This window comes from Pongo abelii, chromosome 8 (genome assembly GCF_028885655.2).
Source record: "Pongo abelii isolate AG06213 chromosome 8, NHGRI_mPonAbe1-v2.0_pri, whole genome shotgun sequence".
Taxonomy (NCBI): Eukaryota; Metazoa; Chordata; class Mammalia; order Primates; family Hominidae; genus Pongo; species Pongo abelii.
In genome coordinates, this window is record NC_071993.2 from 52,323,933 (window position 1) to 52,336,400 (window position 12,468).

A 12,468-nucleotide genomic window follows, 5' to 3' on the forward strand; every position below is an offset into this window, starting at 1 on the left:
GAGTTGAGGTAGGGAGGCTAGAGGGGCCTGGTTTCTGGCGCTCGGTAATTTCCCAGTCTCATACTAGTCCACACTCAGCCTCTATGAATTCATCAAAATTACCATTTAAGTGTTCCTTCCAGTTTATGACTTTAGAGGCTTCAGCTTCACATAAATGGATCTTGGCTCTGACTCTCTGGGTTTGCCTATCTCAACAGATTTTCTTATGGTGGTTTACCTTACTACCTAATTTCTCTGATGGCACCAAGAAAAGTTGTTGGTTTTCGGTTTGTTCAGCTTTTTTTCTTGTAAGGAGTGATGAATTAAAAGTTCTCTATATATCAGCGCTGAAACTAGGAGTCTCAACTTCTTAAAAACATAACCATTTATTTTAAAATTCCAATAACTGTGTTAGCTATATCCTACAAGCTTTTGGTAAGTTGAATGTCAGTGTTATTAAATTCCAAGTATTTGTTTTGCTAAAAATATTTTTTTGTTTAAAAAATTATAATAGTTATTTAAGGGCTTTGTAATCACAGCAATATAAATGATTAGACAGCTTCAATCATTTTTTGTAGTTTATACACATTCTTAATTTGCTAACTAATAATACTGAGCATGTTTTTATTTGTCTCCAAATTCTAACAAACTATTTTTTAGGAAGATATAATTTACATATCATACAATTTACATATTGTATTAGTTTGCTAGGGCTGTCATAGCAAAGTATCACAAACTGGGTGACTTAAATAACAGAAAGTTACACAATTTTGGAGGCTGAAAATACAAGATTTAGTTCATGACGGTGTCAGGTCCTTCTGAGGGCTGTAGAATCTGTCACATGCCTTTCACCCAGCTCCTGGGGGTTTGCTTTCAATCTTTCTAGTTCATTGGCTTATTCAAGGCATCACCCTGGTCTTTTCATGTGATAATCTTCTTGTGTCTGTGTGTATCTGCCTCCAAATTTCTCCTTTTTATATGGATACCAGTCATATTGGATTAGGCCCTCCCTAGTTACCTCACTTTAACTTGAATACTTATGTCAAGATTCTATATTCAAGATAAGGTCACATTCTGAGGTATAAGAGGCTTAGACTTCAACATAAGAATTTTGAAGGGACACAGTTGAACCCATAACAAGTATATTGTTCTGTTGGTGTTGGCAGACATTTACTATCATACAGTCACCACCACAATCAAGATATAGAACAGTTCCATCACCTATCAGAATTCTCCTGTACCTTTTGTGGTCAATCCCTTCCTCTATTCCAAGCCCCTATCGTACCCACTGATCTGTTTTTGTTCCTGTAATTTGCCTTTTTTAGAATTTTATATAAATGAAATCATATACTTTATAGTCTCTTAAGTCTGATTTTTTTCACTTATGCATAATATGTTTGAGACTTACCATATTGTTATATGTATCAGTAGTTCATTCTGTTTATGGCCGAGTAATGTTCCATTATAAGGAAGTACCATAGTTACTCATTCCCAAGTTGAGGGACATCTGGGTAGTTTTTAGTTTTTGGTGATTACAAATAAAGCCATATAAACTTTCACATACACATTTTTATGGAAGTATAGGTTTTTATTTCACTTGAATAAATACTTAAGAGTGGAATTGCTGAATTGCATAGAAAGTATATAGTTAACTTGATAAAACTGCTAAATTATTTTCCAGAGTGGTTGTTACCATTTTGTGTTTGTATGAGTAATACATAAAAGTTCTAGTTGCTCTGTATCCTTATCAGCACTTAATAATATTGTCTGGGTTCTTTTAGTTTTAGTTTTTGTTTCATTTTTGCTATTATAATTCGAACTGGAAATATTTCACTGTGGTTTTAATTTACATTTTCCTAATGACTGATGATGTTATGCATCTTTTAATTGGCTTGTCATCTGTCTAATAAGTTCAGGTTGAGAGGCTGAGCCAGGTGGATCACTCAAGTCCAGGAGTTCAAGACCAGTCTGGGCAACATTGCGAAACCCTGTCTCTACTAAAAATACAAAAATTATCTGGGTGTGGTGGCATGCGCCTGTAGTCCCAGCTGCTCAGGAGGCTAAAGTGGGAGGATCGCTTGAGCTCAGGATGTGGAGGTTGCAGTGAGCTAAAATTGCAGCATTGCACTCCAGCCTGGGCAATGGATGAGACCCTGTCTCAAAAAAAAAAAAAAAAAAGTTCAGGTTGCTGTCACAGAATACCATAGATTGGATGGCTTAAACAACAGAATTTTATTTCTCATGGTTCTGGAGCTGGGAAGTCCAAGATTACCCACAGGTCTAGGGTCTGGTGAGGGCACTCTTTCTGCCCTCACCTATTTTGCAGACAGCTATTTTCTTTCTACATCCTCTTACGGTAGAGAGATAGGGAGATCATCTCTCTTCTAAGGACAGTAATCCCATTATTGAGGACCCTACCCTCATGACCTAATTACCTCCAAAGACCCCCAACCTTACCTCTGATACCATTATATTGGGTATTTAGGCTTCAGCATATGAATTTGGGTGGGGGAATACAAACATTCAGTCTGTTGCATCATCTGTATATCTTTTTTGGTGAAGCGTCTATTCAAATTTTTGTTGTTTTCTTGTTATTGTGTTTTGATATTCTAGTGCTTTTAAGTTTTCCATTACAGTTTTTGTTTGTTTCTTTTCTTTTCTTTTTTTTTTTTTTTTTTTTTTTTTTGAGACAGGTTCTCACTTTGTTACCCAGCCTGAAGTGCAGTGGCACCATTACAGCTCACTGAAGCTTTGAGCTCTCGGAGACAGGGTTTCACCATATTGGCCAGGCTGGTCTCAAACTCCTGACCTTGTGATCTGCCCACCTCAGCCTCCCAAAGTGCTGAGATTACAGGCATGAGCCACCTTGCCTGGCCGATTCCCTCTTTTTCAGTCTTTTGGAATAGTTTCAGTAGGATTGGTACCAATTCTTCTCTTCTCTTTTCTCTTCTCTTCTCTTCTCTTTTCTTTTTAGAAACGGAGCCTTGCTCTGTCAAGGCTGGAGTGCAGTGGTGCGATCTTGGCTCACTGCAACCTCCGCCTCCCGGGTTCAAGCAATTCTCCTGCCTCAGCCTCCCAAGTAGCTGGGACTACAGGTGCGTGCCACCACGCCCAGCTAATTTTTTGTATTTTTAGTAGAGATGGGGTTTCACTGTGTTAGCCAGGATGGTCTTGATCTCCTGACCTCGTGATCCACCCATCTCAGCCTCCCAAAGTGCTGGGATTACAGGCATGAGCCACTGCGCCCGGCCAGTACCAATTCATTGAATGTCTGGTAGAATTTGTCTGTGAATCCATCTGGCCCTGGGCTTTTTTTTTGTTGTTGGCAATTTAAAAATTACTGATTCATTCTCACTGCTTGTCACTGGTCTGTTCAGGATTTCTATTTCTTCCTGACTTAAGGTAGGAGGATTGTATGTTTCTAGGAATTTATCCATTTCATCTAGATTTTCTAGTTTGTGTGCATAAAGGTATTTACAGTAGTCTTGAATGATCTTTTGTATTTCTGTGGTGTAAGTTGTAATGTCTCCGTTTTTATTTCTCAGTGAGTTTATTTGCATTTTCTGTTTTCTTTTCTTATTAATATAGCTAATGGCCTGTGGATTTTGTTTATATTTTCAAAGAACCAAACTTTTGTTTATTGATCTTTAGTATTTTTTTGTTTCAGTTCAATTTAGTTCTGCTCTGATCTTTGTTATTTCTTTTCTAATGCTAGCTGTGGGTTTGGTTTGTTCTTGTTTCTTTAGTTCCTTGAGGTGTGATGTTACACATCAAACTGTGATGTCAGTTTGTGACCTTTCAGACTTTTTGATGTAGGCATTCAGCACTATAAACTTTCCTCTTAGCACTGCTTTTGCTGTATCCCAGAGGTTTAGATAACTTGTATCACTATTATCATTCCTTTGGAAGAATTTTTAAATCTCCATCTTGATTTCATTGTTAACCCAAAAATCATTCAGGAGCAGATTGTTTAATTTCCATGTATTTGTATAGTTTGAGGATTCCCTTTTGGAGTTGATTTCTAATTTTATTCCACTGTGGTCTGGGGGGATACTTGATAGAATTTTGATTTTTAAAAAATTTTTGAGACTTTTTTGTGGCCTCTCATATGATCTGTCTTGGAGAATGTTTCATGTGCTGATGAGAAGAATGTATATTTTTCAGTTCTTCGGTCGAATGTTCTGTAAATATCTGTTAGGTCCATTTGTTCTAGAGTGCAGTTTAAGTCCATTTTTTCTTTGTTGACTTTCGGGCTTGATGACCTGTCTAGTGCTGTCAGTGGAGTGTTAAAGTCCCCCACTATTATTGTGGTGTTGTCTCTTTTCCTAGTAGCAATAGTTTTATGAATCTGGGAGCTCAAGAGTTAGGTGCATATATATTTAAGATTGTAATATCTTCTTGTTGGATTGATCCTTTTATCATTATATAATGACCTTCTTTGTCTTTTTTTTTGTAATATTGTTGCTTTAAAGTCTGTTTTCTCTGACATAAGAATAGCTACTCCTGCTTGCTTTTGATTTCCATTTTAGGCCTTTAATATTAAACTCTTCCTGATTCATGATATCTTCTTTTTTTTTTGAGATGGAGTCTCACTCTGTTGCCAGGCTGGAATGCAGTGGCGCAATCTCGGCTCACTGCAACCTCTGCCTCCCAGGTTCAAGTGATTCTCCTGCCTCAGCCTACCGAGTAGCTGCGACTACAGGCGCCTGCCACTATGCCTGGCTAATTTTTGTATTTTTAGTAGAGACGGGGTTTCACCATGTTGGCCAGCATGGTCTCGATCTTTTGACCTCGTGATCCACCTGCCTTGGCCTCCTAAAGTGCTGGAATTACAGGCCTGAGCTACTGTGCCCAGCCCAATATCTTTTTTTTTTTTTTCAACTTTCATTTTAGGTTCAGTGGATACATGGGCAGGTTTGTTATGTGAGTAATTGTGTGTTGCTGAAGTTTGGTGTATGAATTATCCTGTCACCCAGGATGTGAGCATAGTACTCGATGGGTAGTTTTTCAACCCACATCCCCTTCCCTCCTCATGTAGTCCCTAGTGTCTATTGTTCCCATCTTTGTGTCCATATATACTCAGTGTTTAGCTCCTGCTTATAAGTGAGAACACATGGTATTTGGGTTTTCTGTTCCTGCATTTGTTCTCTTAGGATGATGGCCTCTAGCTGCATTCATGTTGCCGCAAAGGACCTGATTTTATTCTTTTTATGGCTGCATGGTGTTCTGTGGTGTATATGCACCACATTTTATTTGTCCAGTCCACTGTTGCAGGGGCATCTTGATTGATTTCATCTCTTTGGTATTGTGAATGGTACTGTGATGAACATACCAGTGCATGTGTCTTTTTGATAGAGCGATTTATTTTTCTCTGGGTATATACCCAGTAGTGGAATTGCTAGGTTCAATGGTAGTTCTGTTTTAAACTCTTTGAGAAATCTCCACATTGCTTTCCACAATGGCTGAACTAATTTGCATTCCCACCAGCAGTGTATGCGTTCCCTGTTCTCCTCAACCTTGACAACCTCTGTTATTTTTTGACTTTTTATTAATAGCCATTCTGACAGGTGTGAGCTTGTATCTCATTGTGGTTTTGATTTACATTTCTCTAATGATTAGTGATGTTGAGCTTTTTAAATATATTTGTTGGCCACATATATGTCTTTTTTTGAGAAGTGTCTGTTCATGCATGTCCTTTGCCCATTTTTTAATGGGGTTGTTCTTTGTTGGTTGAATTAAGTTCTTTGTAGATTGTAGATATTAGACCTTTGTCAGATGCATAGTTTCTGAATATGTTCTCCCATTCTATAGATCATCTCTTTACTCTGTTGATAGTTTCTTTTGCTGTGCAGGAGCATGGTATCTTGCCTTTTAAAGGGATCCCTATCTTATACCTTGTTTTAGGACCAGAGAGTTATTGCAACATCCTGTTCTTTTCTACAGTGAATGGATTGGACTATATCTCCTTTTAGGCCTGCCTTCTACCTATGATTCTGTAAGTTTTAGCACCTAGCGTTCGATTTAGAAGAATGTTTAATTTATTAGTACTCTTAGTTCCTTAATGAAATAGATTTGTATCATACTCTTGGAGATGCTATTGAATTCTTTAACACTTTTTTTTAATAACTTTCCCTTAAGGTATTCCCATCTGTCGACAACACTTGATTTGGAATAACATGGAACTTGAAAATGATTATTGCCTGAATGATTACAAGTGAGTGTAATTGCATATTGGCTGTTTTGTAGGCACTTAGTATTATGACTCCATATGCTAATGTTTTTCTTTTGAACTCTTAGATCATGTCTCTTTTTCTTCTGAATAGTTCACATTCCTAGATTTCATTATACATACTGAACTTTAGATGCATTAGTTTGGTACCCTATACTACTTTAACCTTTATTCTCTGATACATTTATTTTCCCTTTTCATTTTTCATGTCAAGCTGTTTATCTCCTGCCTTTTGAAATCCTCCTATTATCTTCTTGCCTACTTTGCTCCTTTCTTTGAATATTGAACCATTCCTTCATGGCTATGTTCCTTTCTTTCTGTTTTTACAAGAGTTTTGGATAAGAGAGAATTGTTCTTCCCAAAGTCTTTCCTTTCTCATTAAGCCCTCCTTTTGTTACTAAGAAATGCTGTGTGCACCAGTGACTACGAACATACTTTCTGACACTTTGTCTCTCTTATTTCTCCCCTCTTTCACATGATTCATCACTCCTTTATTAAGAAAAGAGCAAAAGGATGAGCGGCAGTGTGGAATAGCTATAAGAGCACTGAAAGTCAGGAGACCTTGTTATTTTTCTGTTTTATTTCTGTTTTATTAAATAGATTTGCTATTTTCTGCACTTTGGGTCTCCGGCAAGCCACTTTTGTTCTCTGGGCCTCCTTTTCCTTAATGTGAAATGAACAGGCTAAAACACGTAATCACAGAGGTCTTTTCCAGTATGTTTATTCTTGGATTTCTTTATGGCTTATGAGAATTTGTTTCACCTTTTTTATTATTTGTACCAGTAAATATGTTAACATTTTATATGTATTTACATTGCTATATCTTTTTATATTTTAGAGAGTGGGCACTCTGCTTGATAAGCCAGCACATAATTATGTGTACATTTAACTGAATGCATTTTGATTATTATGATTTATTTTTGTGTTAACTATCCACAGCATTTCAGAAGGGTGTACCTTGAAGCTAGTTTTGGCTATGCGTGGCGGACCTATAAATACTAGAAGAGGTAGGCATATATATATATTAAAGCAATTTGACAGTAACATTGTTTATGTCAGTTAGTATTTTTATAGCCTCAGGTTTTATTTAGGTTTCCTTTCTGCTATTAGGTCTTAGAAAAGTCACATTTGATTCTCTAGGCATTGTTCTTTAAAACCTAAATACCTAGAGGCTGGAACTCTAAAATACAATTCAGAAAAATCACATGATTCCTGATATAATTCAGAGAGGTTTAAAAATAAACCTTTTGCCAGTATAGGGAACAGAAATGGAATGACATACTGTAAATGCTATGTTACCATTGTGTTTAGTTTCATACGAGTCTTGTTTATTTTTAAATCTACCAGATCTTCAAATCCCAAGATTATGATCGTTTTGCGAAATTCCAACATTGCCTGTTTACCTGGTTTGTGATGCGTCTGGGTTTCATGGATATTATCATGGCCCCAGTTGCATCCTTTCTCAGAATATAAGTAGTTCTGAAATCCAGTCATTCATTCAACAAATACATATTGAGTGTCTACTGAATGGTCAGTGCAATGTTGCAAGTATGGTAGACATGGGAGAGAAAGTCTCTGCTTCATGACAGTGCCTACAATAAATGTGTAAAGAGTCAATGTAACTCCTAATGGTTGTAAGTGCTATGCAAAAAATAGGGTAGGAAGGGCCCTCGAAAAAGATGACATTAGTGGAGACTTGATTGGTGAGAGGGTTTTCTTAAGCACAAGAAGAGCTGGCAGTATTCACATTGGTCCCTGAGTCAGGTATGGCACATGAATTCCCATGAAGTGGAGGAGACTAGTCAGAGTGTCCTCTTCTGTGGACCTCATTTTGAGGAAGTCCTTCAGATTTATTTGATCCTTCACTAACCAGAAAACCGAAGGATTTTGGTATTGATTCTAGTCCTGGCTTGCTTCCACATGTCAAATTATATCCCTATGTTTCATAATTTTGGTTAGAAAATAGGATTAATGCCATCTTTTTCTTAGCTACTTCAAGAGGATTTAATGAGATATGCTACTTTGGCTGTTGAACTGCTTTTTATAGGTTAGAGAAAAACAAAGTTAATAATGTTAGGGCCTTTTAGCACTCCTGATATCAGAGACTTTTAATTAATTGGATTTAGGTAATTGTCCTATGTGACATTTATAGTAATAACTATAGTAATAACTATAAATGTTTATAGTAATAACTATGTGATGTTTATAGTGATAACTCTTGAGAGTAGCACAAGAACCCTATGTTTACTGAGCCATTATGTTAAGATACAATTATATAGTGTTTAATGCCATGTGAATTATATTGTATTACATTTTTGAAAGTTGGTTATTTGTGCGTAGTACTACTTTAAACCAGAGTGTTTAATCAAAACACCTACTTTTCTTATTAGGACTAAAATTATTTTATATGTTTATGAGGAGTGTGATACAGATTCTGAGGTAAATATATATATTTTTTAACTTTTTTTTTTTTTTTTTTTTTTTTTTTGAGACGGAGTCTTGCTCTGTCACCGAGGCTGGAGTGCAGTGGCATGATCTCTGCTCACTTCAACCTCTGCCACCTGGGTTCAAATGATTCTCCTGCCTCACCCTCCCGAGTAGCTGGGATTACAGGCACTGGTATTGAGGTCAGGAGTTTGAGACCAGCTTGGCCAACATGGTGAAACCCCATCTATACTAAAAATACAAAAATTAGCTGGGCATGGTGGCAGGCTACTCAGGAGGCTGAGACACGAGAATTGCTTGAACCTGGGAGACAGAGGTTACAGTGAGTGGAGATTGCACCACTACACTCCAGTCTGGGTGACAGAGTGAGACTCTGTCTCAAAAAAAGAATACAAATAAAAAAATAAAAACTGTTTTTGAAATAACCATTATCAAAGCAGCATAGAAAGATTAAAATCAGTTTCTTTTCTAAAACTAAATTGTGCCCAATGCATATCAAACTTCATATATATTGTTTTATAGCTGATAAAATCTGAAAGATTTTTCTGTTATGAGAAGATCTACACATACACCTGCCTGAATAAGGCACCCTGTGCTGGTTTAGGAAAGGCTTTCATGTGCCTGTGGTAATGGCTATAGCAATATCTAAAAAATGGGCATAATTTTTATTTCTTTTTTGTTGTGTTTTGTTGTTTTTTTTTCCCCCCAAAAGTCTGCCCTCTGATCCAAATTTTTATCTCTTGATGTAATATGGAAAGTGGAGCATTAACTTACAAAAGGCAAGAACTTGTTTGAAAAGTGTCTTTTAATATTTATACATTTTGGGCCTGTGAAAGTAAATCAAAACATCCAAATAACTATTTTCATAAAGCAAGCTAAATCATTTTATAAGATTTTTATGTTAGTAATAGTGTTATTGAATTTAGGCTATGGAAACATCTTTGATGTTTTTACCTTACTGCTTTCCAAGTTTAATATTTTCCTATTGCTGCAACTTCTTTTTAAAGGGTTGTAGAGCACCACGATTCTGTTAATAAATAAGTGAAAGTTATGCAGCTTGGGAAATCTTTGCCTCTTTTAGGAGAAAACAGATGTTTCTGCAGTATGATGAGAATGTCTTTGGGAGAGAACTTTTATTTTTTCCTGGAACTGTTGCAGTTTTAGTACATTAAGTGACCCCCCTCACGTTCTAAGTTATTATGTACTTTTAATTACCTAACTTCACGTCAAGGAACAGCTCTAAGAATCAGCCTTTATATAAAACCAGAAATAAAAAGATAGGTCTGCTTACTTCTAATTTCTTAGATTTGTCTCCTAATCGTGTGTTTGTGTGTGTGTGTGTACTTTTTTTTATTTGAGGGACTACAGGTGCGCACCACCATGCCCAGCTAATTTTTGTATTTTTTTTAGTAGAGACGGGGTTTCACCATGTTGGCCAGGATGGTCTTGATCTCTTGACCTCATGATCTGCCCGCCTTGGCCTCCCAAAGTGCTGGGATTACAGGCATGAGCCACCGCACCCGGCCGTGTCTATGTACTTTTAATCTAAAGTAAGTGGAATTTATGTTGGTTTTAATTACTGTTGGAACCAATATTTGAAAATATAGGGAGCAGAAAGTATATAGTAAAAAAATTATTGATAGTAATATCATAGAATCAGCAAATATACAGACTCTAGTGACATAGGGAAAAAAATATAGACTATAATGGTATAGAACAAAAAACTCTCATGTTTTGGTTTAGCCCTGTCTTTGAATATAGCAACATAATCATGCATTTTGTTTGTTTGTTTCTTATTAATACAACATAGGGAATGCTATATTAACTGTAGAAAGATCAGAAACTTATTTGAAGAATATCATGTTTATATTATATGCACAGGACTGTTGTTCAAATTCAGTATATTATATCCTGTCACTGTACCAAGATGCATAAAACTTGAACCAAATAGAAGACTTACTTCAATTTTCCATTTGTAGTTCCTACAGAAGATCCACTTAGGAAGATGGCAGAGTACTTGGATTCCAGTCGAGTTGAGGTCTGGGAGAAGACCTCCTGCAACAAACAAGTTACATTTTTGGTATACCGAGAAGGAGATCAATTGAATTTCTTTCCTGCAGTAGATAGGGGAGATGGCACTTTAACACCGTTATCTGACTCTTCAAAGAAAATAGATTTTCATTTGCGTGTCCTACGGAGAAAAGGAGAACATTGTATGAGGTACTCCATAAACTTCTGTTTACCTTGTGTTGTCAAAATAATCTATGTATATTAACAAATGTCATGCATCTCATTCCTACCCCAGCCCCCAATATATAAGTCTGAAATTGTCCTTCATATGATTGATATGATAAAACTGAGGTTTTTTTACGGAGTGGGATGTTTTCATAAAAAGATTTGTTTCTGTTACTCTGTGAAACTCTAAGATGCCTAACAGATTATAGAATCCTGTCATAATAGTGTGTTATTATACAATACCTTAGCATAGTAGAAAGGGTTAAACCTAAAGTTGATACCTTTTTTTCTAAATTTAACTCTGCTGCTTAAAGGCGGATAAATCTCTTTACTTCTCTGGTCTTGTTTTCCTACTCTATAAAAGGGAGATAAATTGTAATATTCTAAAATCAGGAGGAAAAACCCTACAGATATTAGCTAAGCAATAGAAAAATTAGAGAATTGGACAAGGCAACCTCTCAGTTAGTTGCTGTGCATTCTGAGTTACTATGATTTTTTATCTCCTTTCACTTCAAGTTATTAAGCATTCACTCACTGAACTTTTATGGCCATTCATTGAGCAAGGCACTGATGTTGTAAAGATGATTATTCCTACCTTCATGGAGCATGCAGTCTACTATAAAGAGTATCGGTGATATAATGTTGGTGATGTTATAAAAAGATATCAAGATCTCTAGGAGAATAGGTGACAGGGCCTTTATTATGCATGAAAGGCAGAGAGTTAGACACACCCTCTGAGAAGAAGTAACCCTAAAAGGGGAGTGGAGTTTGCCAAGCAGACAAAGCAAGGGAAGGTGTTACACGTCCTGCAAAATAAAAAGGTAGTGGTAAAATCATTTAAAAAAAAAACAGCTTGTAGTTTGGAGAACAGTTTCTGTGGGTCAGGAGTCCAGGCACAGCATCGCTGTGCTCCAAGTCCCACAATCTAGAGTCAAGGTGTCAGCAAGTCTCTTATCAAGGGGCTTGACTGGGGAGGAGAATCTACTTACAAAGTCACTCTTATTGCTGGCATAATTCATTTCCTTTCAGTTATATGATGGAGGGCCCAGTTTTTTTGCTGGCTGTTGACTAGAGGCTGCCCTCAGCTCCATTTTGATGAACCCAAAACCGACTGATTTGGGGCCTAAATTACATCTGCAACGTCCTTTGCCATATTCATTTGGCTAGAAGCAAGACGTCCATCATGCCTGCACTCAAGGGTAGGAAACCATATGTGATGTGAACACTAAGGGTCAAGAGTCAGAGAAATTCCCCTAGGATTCTGCACCCGACAGAGTGTTACATGAAAGAAAGATTAGACTCAATTTTTTGTGGCCTCAGAGAGCAGACTGTGCCACATGGGTGTTACCTGTTGACTTTAACATGTCAGCATCTGGTTAGCACTTCAAACTTGGCATAAACCCTGGGCAAGAAATGGAGGAGGTAGCAGTGAGGGTTACAGCCTTAGGCCATTAATAGAATGTCTTCAAACCAGTTTTGCCATGTGCTGGCTCACTGTTTAGTTTTCTTCTCTAGTATACACTCTTTTGGCTCCCTTTTCCTAAAGGAAACCTAAGCTCCTCAGCTTAGCATATGAGTCC

General features: G+C 36.9%; 1 protein-coding gene across 12 annotated transcripts in view; it reads left to right on the forward strand.

Moving 5' to 3' along the window:
* Positions 1-12,468, forward strand: part of ZFAND4 (zinc finger AN1-type containing 4) — a 65,206-nt gene that overhangs the window by 18,723 nt on the left and 34,015 nt on the right. For 9 of the 12 annotated variants that reach the window (XM_002820682.4, XM_002820681.4, XM_009245345.4 and 6 more), the window contains 3 exons: positions 6,118-6,193; positions 7,148-7,215; positions 10,633-10,873. In XM_002820682.4, coding sequence (XP_002820728.2) covers positions 6,118-6,193; positions 7,148-7,215; positions 10,633-10,873 — 385 coding nt within the window. Of the gene's footprint in view, positions 1-5,883; positions 5,975-6,117; positions 6,194-7,147; positions 7,216-10,063; positions 10,204-10,632; positions 10,874-12,468 lie in introns of those variants that run through there. The other 3 variants (XM_054522209.2, XM_054522211.1, XM_009245346.4) reach the window with 3 other exon arrangements.